At 34.1% G+C, this 15605-nt stretch overlaps 1 protein-coding gene across 7 annotated transcripts; it reads right to left on the bottom strand.

The window, feature by feature from the left end:
- Window positions 1-1586: 1586 nt before the first annotated feature.
- Window positions 1587-14947, bottom strand: LOC121996548 (putative disease resistance RPP13-like protein 1). Of its 7 annotated transcripts, none has more exons than XM_042550549.1 (7): window positions 14482-14947; window positions 11500-14295; window positions 11198-11387; window positions 4647-4718; window positions 3902-4152; window positions 3173-3260; window positions 1587-1786 (listed from the first exon to the last, which is right to left on the bottom strand). In XM_042550549.1, the coding sequence occupies exons 1-4, from the start codon at window positions 14806-14808 to the stop codon at window positions 4687-4689; spliced, it is 3345 nt and encodes a 1114-aa protein (XP_042406483.1). In that variant the 5' UTR covers window positions 14809-14947; the 3' UTR covers window positions 1587-1786; window positions 3173-3260; window positions 3902-4152; window positions 4647-4686. The 7 variants fall into 7 exon arrangements, with proteins under 7 accessions (XP_042406483.1, XP_042406482.1, XP_042406481.1 ...); XM_042550548.1 differs by having other exon boundaries at window positions 3928-4152; XM_042550547.1 differs by having other exon boundaries at window positions 3173-4152.
- Window positions 14948-15605: the final 658 nt, after the last annotated feature.

Below are 15605 nucleotides of genomic sequence, written 5' to 3'. Positions count from 1 at the left end.
ATATAGTGCTCGGACAGAGTGGATACTGGATATCATATTTCCAATCAGAAACATAGTTTCCAACCTTTCAAGGTTCTTTTTCAACCTTCTTCTGCTAATCAAGACTAAAATAATTTAAGAAAAAAGAGGAATAAAAGAGAAAAATCCCAACAAAGAACACTTAAAAAAAATTATGATCAGAAAAAAAAAATCAAAGTTTTCACAAAAAGAGAAGAAAAAAAAAAACGTTTAACATTTTTCACTATTGCAAATTAAGACTTGCATAGCAATGCTTATAAGGTCCACTCACCTATTCAACAAGTCTGAGATAAAAATAACATGAAAGTTTGTTTTCTCTTCCTATATCATTTCAAAAATAACCAAGTAATTCGATTAGAAACTGAATTTTGCCTAGTCCAACTGAGTGAATTTTGGAATGAAGTTGCTATAAACACTACTAAATATCAGTATTCTCAGCGTTATGCCTATAGCCATCTCAGTTACTTTGCTCACTTCTAAACCATTTAAAGCTATGTTTAATTCACAATTCCAACTACTTTTCACTATCCAGGCAAGATGGTGATGCACTCACAGATATACATAGTAAGTTTTAGTAAAGGCACATTCTAAAAACATGGTGAAGCAGAGTAGTATACCCAGCTCACTGTTAAGTCAAATGTTACAGAAGTTCTCTTTAAATGGCTGGCAATATCGCTATGGTTCCTGTATCCTCAGCTTAGGTAGAAAGGCAAATTATTAATGTTTCAGATCGTCAAAGCCACCAAAAAAGGAAAATAAAATCCATAGGTTCATTTTGGAGCATGTTTTAATACCACAAAAGAAGGTTCCTACTAATTTGCAAATGCACTCCCATAGTTTCTCAACCTTTTTTAAGACAACCTCTTGATAGGCTTGAAAGCGGATCTAATTTAGAACCTTGTATTGTTGCCAGAGCTGCCAAAATACCTAGGACTGACTATAAAATGAACTGTACAAGACTTCAAACTGTATTGACTCATCACTGAATGCAGACCTCAACAAAATGAACCATTTTGTGCGTGTAACTACTCTTTTATTAACACCATAAAGATGTATAATTACCAATCGGTTAAACTGACTCCAATTTCAATACAGATTTCTGTTAACAGACAACAAATCAAACTAGTAACCCAGTATAGTGCAGATGAAAGTAAAACAATATATTGATGTGGTATGATGAGATGGTAACAATTAGACAATAAAAATGGCATAGATGAACTTCAAGTAAAAAATGCATTGAAGTGGTTCGATGAGATGGTAACAATGAAAATGATATAGATGAACTTCAACCATTCAGTGTAAAGAAAAAAATATATTATTTTTTGCCAAAAAAACACCTGAATTTCCAAATTTTCCAAGACCAAAAGAACTTTGGCTGGCTTTCTGGAAAGGACTAGGTTGACCAAAATTACCGCTGGGGAATCCTTGTGGATCAGACCTGACAGCAGGTACTGAAAGTTAAGGAAAATAGAAAGTCAGGGAAAAAAAGCTGGTTCTAATTTAATAAAACCTAAAGAATAACCTGTTCTCAGAGCTAAGATTAGTTGCTGCCTTTAGTTGACTAAAACTTGAAAAAGAGGGGACATTATTTCCTTGAACATTTACAGATGATGCATTGTTCGTGAACACAGGAGACTGAGTCGAGTTTGAAATGGGAGTGGAATTCATCTGATGAAAACCAGGACTTTGTGAACCATATGATTTTTTCAATAAATTATCAAATTCATTCAACTTGGATAGGTATAACTTCCTCTCTCTCTCTCTCAACCTGCACAGGAAAATAGGTTCTTTAAGCATTTCTAGGCAACAAAGGGAAAGAAATGATATGCTCTAGCATGTCAGTTACATCTTAGTTAAGTTCCATATCAGAAATTGTCAGCCAACATGGGAGGATGATAAACCTTAGCTAACCGAATTACTGTCAACTTGAAATCATGCATCTATGAGCAAGTGGTTGAGTCTATCAAGTTACCAGTCAGTCCTCTTGAACAAATTATTATAATATTATCCTTAATATCAGAGCAAGCTTATGGAAAAAGACTATCAATGGTGATGGTCCATACTATCATCGGATTGGAGGTAACATGCTGTTGAGTAGAGATTATACAAAAATAAAAATTGGATGCTGGACTTCAACAAAGATGTGTGAAAATTATACCACTGTAGTTTACTTCCACATGGAAGTATGGGTTAATAGAAGTATTTATAAAGCTTAGATGAGAGACCATTAATTCAAGTTTAAGCATTTTGGGGAAATGTCTATCAAGATAATGATCAATTATCTTATTTTGTGGATTTTATATAAAAGGGAAACTCTTGAATTAACAGCTGATTTTATATAACAGCTGATTATTGAATTACATAACATTGGCAGGAGCGCAATGTTGTTTACCACAGTATGTTCCATTGTACACAAACATTATGTTATGCTTTGTATACTAGGAAAAATAAAGGAACAATTTTCCACATATTTAACAATTACTTTTGTGGCATTTGACAAAAAGTAAAGAAACTGTATCACAATTTATTGCTTAGGGTTGCATCCTGCTAAATTGCTGATTCAATAATCATAATACAAGGACATTTAAGCTTATATGATTTGTTCATCTACATAAATATGTTGTTGTACTAAGTAGAAGCTTTAATATTTTAATAATAATCCCTAACATAAATTACAACTCCCATGCGACTTAAGTAAAACTGCAAAAGATTGCCACCTATTTCTAGTTTCTATGTCCATGATCCTCTTCAAAAACAAGCTTCTTATTAAATATATATGTGTATATAACGATAAGAATGAGTAAAGTCATTCAAATTTAGTCAGTTAATTAAGTCGAAAACCTTTCTAAAGTTAACTTGATATATCTCTACATGCTCAGTGAGTTAATTCTTTAGTCTATACATGTCTACAAGAGACTTGATATGAAAAGACAGTATATCTATACAGGAACCATTTAAAATCTTCATCTAATATACAATTAGAGGGCCCTCCAAGATATAATCACCAGTTTCTAACCATTAAAGTGGTACAGATTATCAGAGAGACAATATAGAATGGCTGAGCATCATCTTATCTACACTGTCAAAGCACAGTGTTCTCAGTTAGTTTAATGACTTGGGGGGAGATAAAGAGAGAATCAGCTTTGGAGCTTACAAAAGATACAACACTTAATCCTTGCCTTACATCATCATATGACCGAAGTTCTTCATAACTGATATCACCAACAATGTCACAAGGACCACTATTGGAAAAGAGATTAGTTAGTCAATGAGGCAATATACTATGCACATCAACAGGAATTGTAAAATGAAAGGCAATAATAAGGAGTTATTTGAATCCAATTTAGTAATTTTATAAATATAATGTATCACATCGTGTTAAATTGTTAATAACAATGCAATGTCCAGAATAGAAAATATTTGAACCTTTTTTCTTCCCATTTTTTTTTTATCAAGTGATGCTAATGAAATTTAATGGTCAACTGCAATAACTAAAGCAACAAACTTGTGGTTTCTGTTATTTATGGTGGCTTGTAATTGTCGTATACATGTATCCAAACCAATCATGGCTTGAAAAGTGAAAATCAAAATCTGATACTGAATGGCAGAACAACAGAGAAGAATCAGATTTTTCTTGGTGTCTGTGTACCAAACAGCCACTATGATAGAAATTACAAAATCTTCACACAAAGGCAAACCCAGACATCTTTCACAGAAGATTTTAAAGAAAACATCCATGAATGTCATAGAAAGGGCAAGACAACATTAGCTGGAGAAAGGGTATTGGTTTTATACCATAAACCCCATAAGATGGACGTCATAAAAGATTAAAAGTACCATAATCATGCACATACTGATAAAAATTTGAGATTACTAACAGCACCTTATAGAAGTAATGTGAGAAAGCACCTTGGCAGGAGGTTGGTATTTAGCTACAAAATTGAAGGAACCTTTCTTAGGGGTGTTGTTCTGTAATGGGGCCTGTTTTGCACTCCAAAACCGTAAGGTTTGGTTTTTTGGTGCTGAGTAGTGTTTGGAAAATGTAAGGTACTCTGGTTTCCAAAACCGTAGGGATTAGAATTTGTCTCTTGTTGAGTTGTATGAAGAAATTTGCAGCGAAATCCATATTGGTAACTGAAAAAAAAAAATTAAAAGAAAAAAATCAGTACTAGTTAAGTGGCTAGTGAATTTTAACCAATTAACATTTACATGAACTGAATAAATAACACCCAAAAACATAGAGACAAGTACATAGAAGACCAAGATAGCTGCAATGTTACGGAAGAATTATGGATATTATGCTGTAAATTGCTGATCCACCTTGCTTGCAACTTATCAATGATTTCTATGATTATTAATTAAAAAAACCTAAATTCTCATCCAAATTCATGTGCTTATCGGAAAATAAATCACCATCATCGTCAAGACATGTTTCCTACCTATTTGAGCCCATTGAGCTCATGCAAAATGCCAATTAAAATCATTGACAAGCAAGACAGATGATACCTACATAGATATCTCTTTTGCCTCTCCCTCCAGGATTCTGATTCTTATGATAGAGAACAGCTAGACCAAAAAAGGGCAGAGAAAATGTGTAGCAATCATGAAAGCGCAAAAGTTGAATTTACCTTCCGCGTTGAAAATTCCTACAGAGCTCCTTGTTCCAATTCATCCCGCGGCGAACCTTGAACGCTTCATCCCTTTTATCATGAAAATATTTTTATTTTAATATTATTATAATAATTTTAACTAAAATTATTATTACATAAAATAAAATTATTCTTATTTAATTAAAATCAGTATATATTGAGCATTGTTATATCATTTTTTTCAATTTATTAAAATTATTTTTATTTTAATAAAATCACTTTAAATTGATTATATTTGCTTCAATACCATTATAATATACTTGTTCAAAATCTATAATATGTAGTTGTTTTAGAAGTATATCTTAAATTTGCTATAAATAATTTTAGTTAAATTGTTTGATGTTAAAATAATTTCAAATAAAATTATTATACGAGACCGCATATATTTTTAAATAAAAAAGGGATGGAGTGTTATTTTGATTTATTTAACAAAAATTAAAATGCCTTTTGGGTGAAAATAACAATAAGGGATTCTTTTGATTTTTGACTAAATTTAATATTTAGTAAATAGAAGAAAATTCCTCTTGGCCCCATAGTATGTATACATTTTTTCACTTCACCTTAGAGTTAAAAATAAAAAACTATATTTATCAACTGTAGTTTTGATAATTTTCGTTTAAATTCTTCTTAAATATGTGTTAGTTCAAATGTTCATAATCTTTTAAATATAATATACATAAAGGTTAAAATATATTTTTCAAAATTATAGGAGATAAAAAAATTATTCTCTCAAAATTTTAATGCTGACTTTGTTGATTATGAAAAAAAAATTAAGTTTTTCTAAATATTATTGGGTAAAAATAAAAAGGACACCCAAATTATATAAATCATCAAAAGGTATCTTAAAAAATAATAATAATAAAAAAGACTTCCCATCATATGTTTTATTCCGAGCATACTCTTACTTTTAACATTATTGTAGCAGTTACACTTAGCACTTAACTACAGTAACGTGTAACAGTTACTCTTACTTTTAACATTATTGTAGTAGGTACACTTAGCTGCTACAACGTGTAGCAGCTATAGAGTAGCTGCCACAATATTGATCCTTATTTTCAGTGCTATTGTAGTAAGTACGAGTAGCAGTTGCTACAACAATATAACAATTATTTTAAAGTAATTTTGATCCATTTAAAATGATTTTAATGAATTTTTAAGAAATTTTCATCAAATTGGTAAAAAGTATTTTGATATAATAATACTTTGTGTATTGTAATTTTGATTAAAATAAAATAGTAGATTTTCACGTTGTAGTAGCTTTTGTTATACGTTATAACAACTATGAGTGGCTATTGTAATAATGTTAGAAGAAGGGGTATTTTGGATATAAAATATTTGATGGGGTGTTCTTTTATTTCTTTATTTTTTAATAGAGTGTACTTTTTCATGATTTACATAATTTGAATTTTCACTCTTATTTGTTTGTAAAATAAAATTTTCTCAATTAAAAATATGACATTATAGTAATAAAGGAGTTTTTTGATCCACTGTTCAAATTGTGACAGGTTTCCTACCGACTTCTCCAGATTATCCGATTGGACAAATCAATTGTAGTGAAAAGTGGAATTCACCACCCAGCGACCTCACATAGTCGGCTCTACAATCATATGTGAGGAGGTAAATCAAGAAATTATAGTTGATTATTACAGGGAAGATTATTCGTTCAACTTTATCGAAAATCGATCACTACCTATGATAATAAATTTTGTCTCGTAATAATCAACTCAATCCTACTTTAAGAGTCCGATTGACCATATCAACAAAATACAAGTGGCAGAAGGATAACGATTTGTCGGGTTCAAGACAACTGATATATCCTAAAGGCAATGGAGGCCTTACTAGCAAGTTCCAGATCCTTCCGTCCCATACAATTTGCTGACTTTATTAGTCCATAAAGCCATAGCAATTAAACATTTGATCACGTATGGCTGGAGTGCATGTTTACACAACACAATTATATATATATATATATATAGACACACCCAGTATGCTAGTGTGTATGAACATCAGCATCATTATCTTTATTTATTTTTTTTTAATTTTAAATTGAAAAAATCAACGTTTCCTCGTATAAATCCTAAATACATTAATATATCCCATAAATATATTACTATACTCCGTAAACGTTTAAATTTTTTTCGTTTTTAATTTTTCTTTTAACTGAACACTATAATTTAATTGGAAAACATGAACCTTAAAGGTAAAATATTAAAAAATTTTAACTTAAACACTATAACCCAATTGGGAAACCTAAATCCTAAGGGTACACCTAAATTTTTTTTCATTTTTAATTTTTTTTTTAACTGAACACTACAACTTAATTGGGAAGCCTGAATCCTAAAGGTAAAATCTTAAAATTTTTTAACTTGAACACTATAACTCAATTGGGAAGTCTAAACCCTAAGAGTACGGCTAATTTTTTTGGATTCATGATTCCTAATTAAGTGATAGTGTTCAGTTAAAAGAAAAATAAAAAATGAAAAAAAAAAATTAGGTATTTATGGGGTCTAGTAATATATTTACGGGGTATAATAAGGTATTTAGGACTTATATTTACGAAAATATTGATTTTTAAAAATAAAAAATAAAAAAACACTCTGATATCCTACGCGCAAAGTCACGTACTGTGCGACGAACATGATATCAGATTCGTGTGTGTATATCTATATGTTGGTGCGGTTTGCACTAACGGTCTAACTCGGGTTTTGATGAATGACAAGTTAAGTTAAGTTAGACTTTATTTGTGATCTAACCATTTGATTAAGTGTGCAGGAAATCCAGCTAGGTCGACGGGTCGACCGGATAGCTGGTACGAAATCCAACTAGTTCGACGGGCCGACCGGATAGCTAGTACAAAGTCTAGTTAGGTCGACGGTCCGACTGTATAGCTGGTACGAAGTCCAGATAAGTTGACGGACTGACTGAATATCTAGCAAGAAGTCCAGCTAGGTCAACGACCGACTGGATAGTTGGCACGAAATCCAGACAGGTTGATGGGCTGACCAGATGTCTGGCAAACTGGTAAGTTAAGGTAAGTCACTGGAGGAGAGTGACCAAGTGAGGATGTGTCTCGATTGGAGGGATAGTAGGCGTCGGTTCAGCTTAGGTCCATTTGGGATCCCTAAGCTGAGACCTTGACTAGTTCCTGGTCCTAGGAGGATAGGAATTAATTACTACTCTATTTATTATTATTAAATTGTCCTAATACTTATTTTGCAGAGTATTTTGGACTAACGTTGTTTTATAGGGCAAAAAGAAGAAAGTTACCTTCGGATGAACAGTGTCCGAAGGCGCCTTCAAGCAGTGAAGGCGCATTCGTACTGTTCGTAGAAGGCATCTTCCACAGCTATGGAAGGTGCCTTCAACGGCTATGGAAGACGCCTTCCACAGCATAACTTTTGGCGTCACAATGGATAAGTGTCGATCTGTTCGGGATCAAACTCGCCTTCTATGGCTATGGAAGGCGCCTTCCATGCCCTTTATAAGGATATCTCGAGAAATCATTTAACAACAACCACCATACGAGCTACTACGTGTTCTTTTGAGGTTCTGATTGCTCCGAGCTCCTGCTACGACTCTACTACAAAGCTGCTGCGCCCGACGACTGATCCGAGGGCTTCCGATCGCGGTTGGCAACTGACATCTACACAAGCGCTCCAACTTCAATCTCCAAAATATCGGTAAATTTTTTCGTGTAATTAAAATACTATAAAAAGGACAAGTGCAGGGGGTTGCACTTGTTCTAACTTTCCTTGTACTTCGATTCCCTCTTCTGAAGGTACCAGAAGAGGTTTATAGTGAATTATCCATCGATAGGTCCGGGGGACCTGGGTCTTGGAGTAGGAGTCGTTAAAGGCTTCGAACCAAGTAAACGACTTGCGTTCTTCTCGTGCTTGCTTTTTGTGTTTCTCTTTTCCGCTGCGTTCATACTCTGTTTTCTAAAATGAAAAAGAACAAGTTTTTGAAAACCATGTGATTCACCCCCCCCCCCCCCTCTCATATGCGTAATCGGCCCAACAATATACGCACACAGAAATGATATCTTGGGCGATTTATCCTGAACGACCATGGGTGACATCTCACGTGGATCATCTGACATGGCTAAAACTGTATTTTTTATTCTCCACTTGCAAGTCTCTCTCCATGTAAGGTGGTACTGGTCTTTACAAACCAACACCAACGCTGGTTTGAAACCAACACCAACCTGCACCATGTTGGTTTCAAACCAACATCAGCCAGCACCAACCAGCACCATGCTGGTGCTGGTCTTCAAGAGCAGCGCCAACATTGGTACTGGCACCGGCGTTATTTTGAAACCAGCACCAGTTGGTGCTAGTCTTTAAAGACCATCACCAACGCTGGTTTCAAACCAACACATTAAAGACTAGCACCAGCGCTGGTCTTTTAAGACCAGTACCAATGGCCAGCACCAGCGTTGGTCTTTTAAGACCAGTACCAATGGCCAGCACCAACATGGTGCTAGCTAGTGCTGGTTTAAAACCAGTGTTCGTGCTGGTCTTTAAAGACCAACACCAACATGGTATTGACTGGTGTTGGTTTCAAACTAGGGTTGGTGCTAGTCTTTAAAGTTGGCAAAATGCGACTGTGCTTGACCCCAACGCCCTCACCAATCCGTCTCAGAGCCAACACGAAAGAGGTAAATTATGTGTGACTACTAGCTCTTGGAATAGTGACTGATCCATGAGGGAAACATTTCCCTCGACTATGCCAAGATTCAAACCCCAGACCTCAAGTTGACAGCATTACATGCATGCAGGAGAGAGAAGAAAATTGCCTGAAGATGAGAGAGAAGAATAAAAAAAATCAATTTTGGTCGCTTCAGATAATCCACATAGGATGTCGCCCACAATTGTGCAGGCTAAGTTACCCAGAATATATATAAATATATATATATATATATATATAAAATATTTAATTATGATAACAATTTATCCAATCAAATTAAAACTATAAAAGCTATAAATATATGATGTAATAATATATCTATTATAATATCAAATAATATATATTATATTATATTTTATATAATTAAAAATAATTAATATATTTTTATTTAAAATTTATTTGTTTTTTTAATGGAACTAAACAATGGAATTTGTTTGATTAGGTCACATGACCATTTATAACTCATCTAATTTGTTTAATTAAATTACTAAAATTAGACATAAATGAGCTAACTCACTTATAAACAGGTCGTGTGTGTGAGTTGGAGATTTTAAATTGTTTACTATAAATGAATTAGGATCAAGTTTAGATTAAATAAGTTTTGAGTCAATGAGATGCAACCTATTTATAATGTATCTACCTAAATTGTCACCCCTAATTGTGACATTGAGACTACAAAAGTTTTTCTCGTTTACTTTGTCTTTGTTAACCATAGGAACTCAGCAAGTTGTTTTTATGCATGCAAGTGATGTTATTCATTATCGGATAAGGAATAAGTTCTAATATTGAAGTTAAAATATGAAAAGTGATTTAATAGTGTTAATCAGTCAACCTTTAAATAGGTTCTCATACAAGGTCTCAAAAGTTTTTCTCGTTTACTTTGTCTTTGTTAACCATAGGAACTCAGCAAGTTGTTTTTATGCATGCAAGTGATGTTATTCATTATCAGGTAAGGAATAAGTTCTAATATTGAAGTTAAAATATGAAAAGTGATTTAATAGTGTTAATCAGTCAACCTTTAAATAGGTTCTCTATATTACCTTGATCGATTTCTACTCCTACAAGGTAATACCCTATCATCATTCATTCTATTAGATATTGTGTACTGAGACATGGACAAACTATTGTCATGTTTTACACCAGGCATTGAATCCTACTCAATCAACATAATACAATGAGTATATTAATTACATTTTTTTATCAAATATTTATGGTTTTAATTTAGTATAACAAAGCTACTCATTTAGGGATTATTGGGTTTGCTTACAATGACTTAGAGTAAGGATCGAATCTATAATATCTTTATTCATGTTTGTACATCTCTAGCGTAATGGCCAAGGGTCGATTCTCAGGAACTGACGATCTGAGGTTTACCCCACCATGCGCCTATGGTCTATGTACCTATATTTACCTCCCTCCATATCCGTGGGGTTGAAACTAAGGAGCTACTAAGGTAGCGAATCTACTTTTTTTAATTCATGTTTGTATTTATAATTATTTAAAATTTTGAATGATGTTTAATGAGAAAATAATTTAAATAGAAAATGAATAAAAGACAATTAAATTTAAATATTGTTGAAGAGCATTTTAAGATATTCTCATTTTACTTTATATAGAGATATATAAACATATGTCAACAAATATACTTTTTTTTAGAAAGAAAATACAATCACTCTGTTTCTAATGAAAAAATGTTATCAAAATTTATTTAGAAATTCTTCAAAACTAAAAGAAAAATCACAAGAGGAATCTATAATGTAATAAGTTATATCATAATTTTTTTACAGGTACAACCTAAACATATATTCCAATTAAAATAACAATGATTAAAAAAAGATACTCACGATAAGAATCCCTTCTCGATGGTAAGAATCTTGCTGTCTTGCTACCATTGTACTCTTTGTCATCCTTGTGATCACTCATCCATGTTATCCTATTGATGTTGTCCTGCTCTGCATCACTCCAATCTTTGATGATAGGGTAACGTCTCTCAAACTCTATAAGCTCTTCTCTCTCCCTCTTCTCTCCCTCTCTCTTGACATCATCGGCACACAAAATGAAAGACAATGATGCATGTGAATAACTTTATCATTTACCAAAATAAGTATTTGGTATTGAAAAGAAAGAGAGTGTATATTTCTCATACCAATACATTGAGCATATGCGGTTGTTTTTCTAACCCCTTATGGAACAGAGGACAATTGGAGAGCCTTAGTTGTTGGAGGGTGGCTGGTAACTTCTCGAACTCAAGGTTAAAGCAATTTCTTATAATTAAAGAAGTCAAGGAGGTGAGGCCTTCAAGCCCTCCAATGACCCTCAATTCTTCAGAAGATTGAATCTCTAAAGTCTTGAGTGAAGGTAGTCGTTTCTGTGACAGATGAACACATTCCACCCTGCTTTTTAATGTCAAGTGTTGGAGCGTTGGAAAGTAACACTTGGACATCCACTTGCTATGTTCTTGAGTTTTGATACCGATGCTTAAATTTGTCCATAAATGCAAATTTAGAACATCAAGTGCGCCACAATTACCTAATGTCATTTCTTTCACAGAAGACATAAAGGGCCACTGAGGAAACTTGATCAGCTTTGAACATTTAGAAATTTCAATAAAATGGAGACTGGGGAAATCACCAATCTCCACTCCATCCCACCCTTTCCAATTTGGCATACTGCTAAATTCCAAGTGTGTCAGAGATGGAAATGCCATATTGTTTTGAGAAGAAGATGGAGAGGCCATTAGCATGGAGCAAAATTCACGTCCCACATGTTGTACGCCATCCATGCCTCTTATATCAAGATATTCCAGATAACGAAGTTGACCCAACGGTGGAAGTTTAGTGCAATTCTTACAATCTTCTAGAATCAGACGGGTCAACTTAGTGAAGGATGAATCACTCACCCATTCAACAAATCTAACACCTGGATAATTATTTATCTCAAGGAACTTGAGGTTGACGTGCGGTTGGAGGTATGCAAGTTGTTGTTCTGCCTTCTTTTCATCCTGTTTGAAACGGTCAAAATTATCATGCTCTCTAAGCCAATCTAACCTCAAAGAATCAAGATACTTTTTTGTCTTCAGAGTAGGTTTTGTGTTTGAAAATTTGTTCACCGGCATTGTCGCAATGCTCCTGTGTAGCAATGCTACATTATAAATGGAGATATGCCCTCCAAGTTTCATCAAACTATTCAATTCTCCAATGTCGCAATGCTTTTTTCCACAACCAACGTTGAAGTGGGTGAGTGTCTGCAAGTTGGTTAAGTTTCCAATTCCAGATGGAAGAAAGGCAACTTTGTGAGAAAGCAAAAGATGACGTAGATTTATCAAATTATCAATCTGCCTTGGGAGTTCAGAAATATTTGTTTGTGTCAGATCCAGAGTTTGTAAGTTGTAAAGGTTGTGTATGGATTCTGGAATACTCTTTATTGCAATATCTTTTATAGAAAGGTAATTAAGTAGTTTGAGGTTGCCCAATGTATCTGGTAACTCTCTGATGCCGATCTGGCTTAAATGGAGTGCTCGTATGTATTTCAAATTTTGGAAAAGATCGTCAAGGACTCCAAAATTTTTGTCTTGTCTTGTAATAAAAGGTCGCCCCCTTGATTTGTCTTGTACTCTTATAAAAAGTGTCCGCATTAGTTTTAGTTGTTGATCTGTTATTGTCTCCAGATGTTTTAGTAGATGAGGATCTTCTATGCTCACCGACAAATGTCGAATCTTTTGTAATTTCTTTGTGTCAAATTTGTTATCCATCATACAGAAGCATTCGTCCTGAGCTATATATTGTGCAAGATCATGAACAAGATTATGCATCAAAAAAGAGTCACTCCATTTCAGTTGTATCATTGACCTCTCAGCCAATCTTTCTATGTAATTTCTGCCTTTGTCCTCTGCTCTCTTATCTCTATCATCTTCATCAAGAGGAAGAAGACCTTGTGACATCCATAATCTGACTATTATTTCTGAATGTAAACGTGTGTGTTTGGGAAATAAGGACAGGTACTGAAAGCATCTCTTAAGTTGGATCGGCATGCAATCATATGATATTTTAAGTGCCGGTAAAACTCCTTTATTTGTTTCTTCTAATTCCCACTTCTTATTCTCTAGTATGTCCTCCCATGAATCTATATCTTCTTTGTTTCTAAGAGCACCTCCTAGCACCTTCACAGCTAAAGGTAAGCCTTTGCACTTGTCTACTATCTTCCTACCAAGGTCTTCAAGATGTGGTTGATCAGCTCCTCCCAAAGTGACTCTCTTGAACAATTGCCAGCATACATCAAATGGTAAGCAATTCAAGTCGAGAGGACTTCTTATCCCCATAATTCTAGCAACTGGTTGATTCCTAGTGGTCACTATAACTTTACCCACTTGAGCCGATACTAAGGGCTTTCTTAATTCATACCAGAGAGTGAATTCTTCATTCCAAACATCATCTAATATCAGTAAAAACTTTTTCCCCAGCAGATTCTCTTCTAATGCACGTTGGAGCCCATCTAGCGTTTCAGGAATTTTCACTTCCCCTTTCCCTTTCTCTTCTGTAAATGATTGTAGGATCTTCTCCGTCAAATTAACAACATTAAAATTTTCAGATACACAGACCCATCCTCTTGGATTGAAATAGCTTTTTACTTTTGGATCATTATAGACAAGCTGAGCTAGTGTTGTTTTACCTAGTCCCCCCATCCCAATTATCGCAATCACAGAAACTCTATTATCTGTCATATCATCCTCTGACAGCAGCCATTCAACCAACATATCCTTTTCCTCTTCTCTTCCAAGAACATCTGATTCAAGCACTAAAGAGCCTGTTTCTCTGTTATCAACTAGGGTTAAGGGGCTTCTCTTTCTCTCTCCTGCGTTCTTAGGCAACGTTAGGAGTTTCCACTCTTTGGTGATCTCATCAAATCTTTTCCTTATCTCCGCAGCTTTATTTGCTAGTTCACCCTGTTGGGTTTATAATCATGAATCCAAACATTGAAAGTATAGATTACAGTATGAATTCCCAAATATTAATACACAGGATCTTGTTATCATCTAATTTACAGCCTATAAAATTAAACTGAAAAGCACGGCAAAATAAAAAAAGTAATTTAGGTATTCACAAAAGTAATCATCTTCAGAATCGCGTACCTCATGTGTCCCACTGTTGTTCCCATGCAGTTGTTTGGAACGCAGCACCTCGTACTCGTACTCTTCTACTAGGTCTTCGGCGTCATAGGCAACCTCTTTGAGCTCGCTAAGCCAAAGCTTCTCCGAGTGACTTTTTACATGATTATCCTCCTCTGAGTCGGCAAGTTTGGCTTGGACTCTCCTCATAGTCTCTGTCAGCTTACTCATCTCTTGTTCAATATTGTTATGTGGTGACGAAGAAGAAGATGGCGTTGACGGTAAAGCCAAGCTATGCAGCTTGTCTACCGCCATGGTGATGATGGAAGACAGGAAGCCTCCTCCGGCCATTGTTCTTCCCTGTTCCTTATTGGAAATTTTAGGTAGGCAGACGAGGAAGGAGCGGCCTGGTGGTGAAGGGATGCATAGATCTACGAGTCAGTGAACCAAGTCTGCCGTGGCATCAAATGCTCAACCATTCGTTGGCCCCTGCGTCAATTGTTTGGAGTGATATATTTGTCGGTTCATATAAAGTGGAACATGGTTAATACCCTTTATGACACGTTTTTAAAGCGGAACATGTACCTTTTAATTTTTGTAAAAAATTACATTTATAATAAAAACAAATGAAAACTAAAAGTCACTCCACAAAATATGTAGGTTCTCTGAGTTGCATTGCAGTTGTTGTCGTTGCTTTGAAACGACATAGGCTTATTTGTTTCTAGTTATTTTGAATCATGCTAATGTTATTCCATAATTTCTTCAAAATACTTTCTTAGACTTGTTTGTTTTTAAATTTATAAGATGTGTAAATTTCTTTCTTTTATTTTAAGAAACAAGAAAACATGATTATTTTATTTTTATTTTCTCTCTTAAAAAAAAATATTTATATAGAACACATTAAATTCTAAATTTGACTAGTGTAATTCTAATTGTCAAAATGTATTGAGGCATCCGACTTTTCCTCTCCTCCCTTGTTTCTCAATAAATTAATACCACCTTAAAATTAAAATCAAAACTATTGTCATATTATCTCTATCGATTAATATTATCAAAATGCCCATATTATAATTTATTTATCATTCAATTTCATTTTCTACCATTTTCCTTCACTTACATCTTTTTAGTTTTAATTAATTTTTCCTACA

This window comes from Zingiber officinale, chromosome 6A (genome assembly GCF_018446385.1).
Source record: "Zingiber officinale cultivar Zhangliang chromosome 6A, Zo_v1.1, whole genome shotgun sequence".
Taxonomy (NCBI): Eukaryota; Viridiplantae; Streptophyta; class Magnoliopsida; order Zingiberales; family Zingiberaceae; genus Zingiber; species Zingiber officinale.
Note: the sequence above shows the minus strand (reverse complement) of the source record. Positions and strands in the feature narration are given on the sequence as shown.

What these genes read in the sequence shown, in the direction of transcription:
- LOC121996548 (XM_042550547.1), bottom strand. Translation starts at nt 14,808, where the DNA reads ATGGCCGGAGGAGGCTTCCTGTCTTCCATCATCACCATGGCGGTAGAC. An exon ending in ACAACAGTGGGACACATGAG is followed by an intron (nt 14,296 to 14,481) that starts GTACGCGATTCT and finishes TAAACCCAACAG; the next exon opens with GGTGAACTAGCAAATAAAGC. An exon ending in ATCGAGAAGGGATTCTTATC is followed by an intron (nt 4,719 to 11,197) that starts GTGAGTATCTTT and finishes TCATGATAAAAG; the next exon opens with GGATGAAGCGTTCAAGGTTC.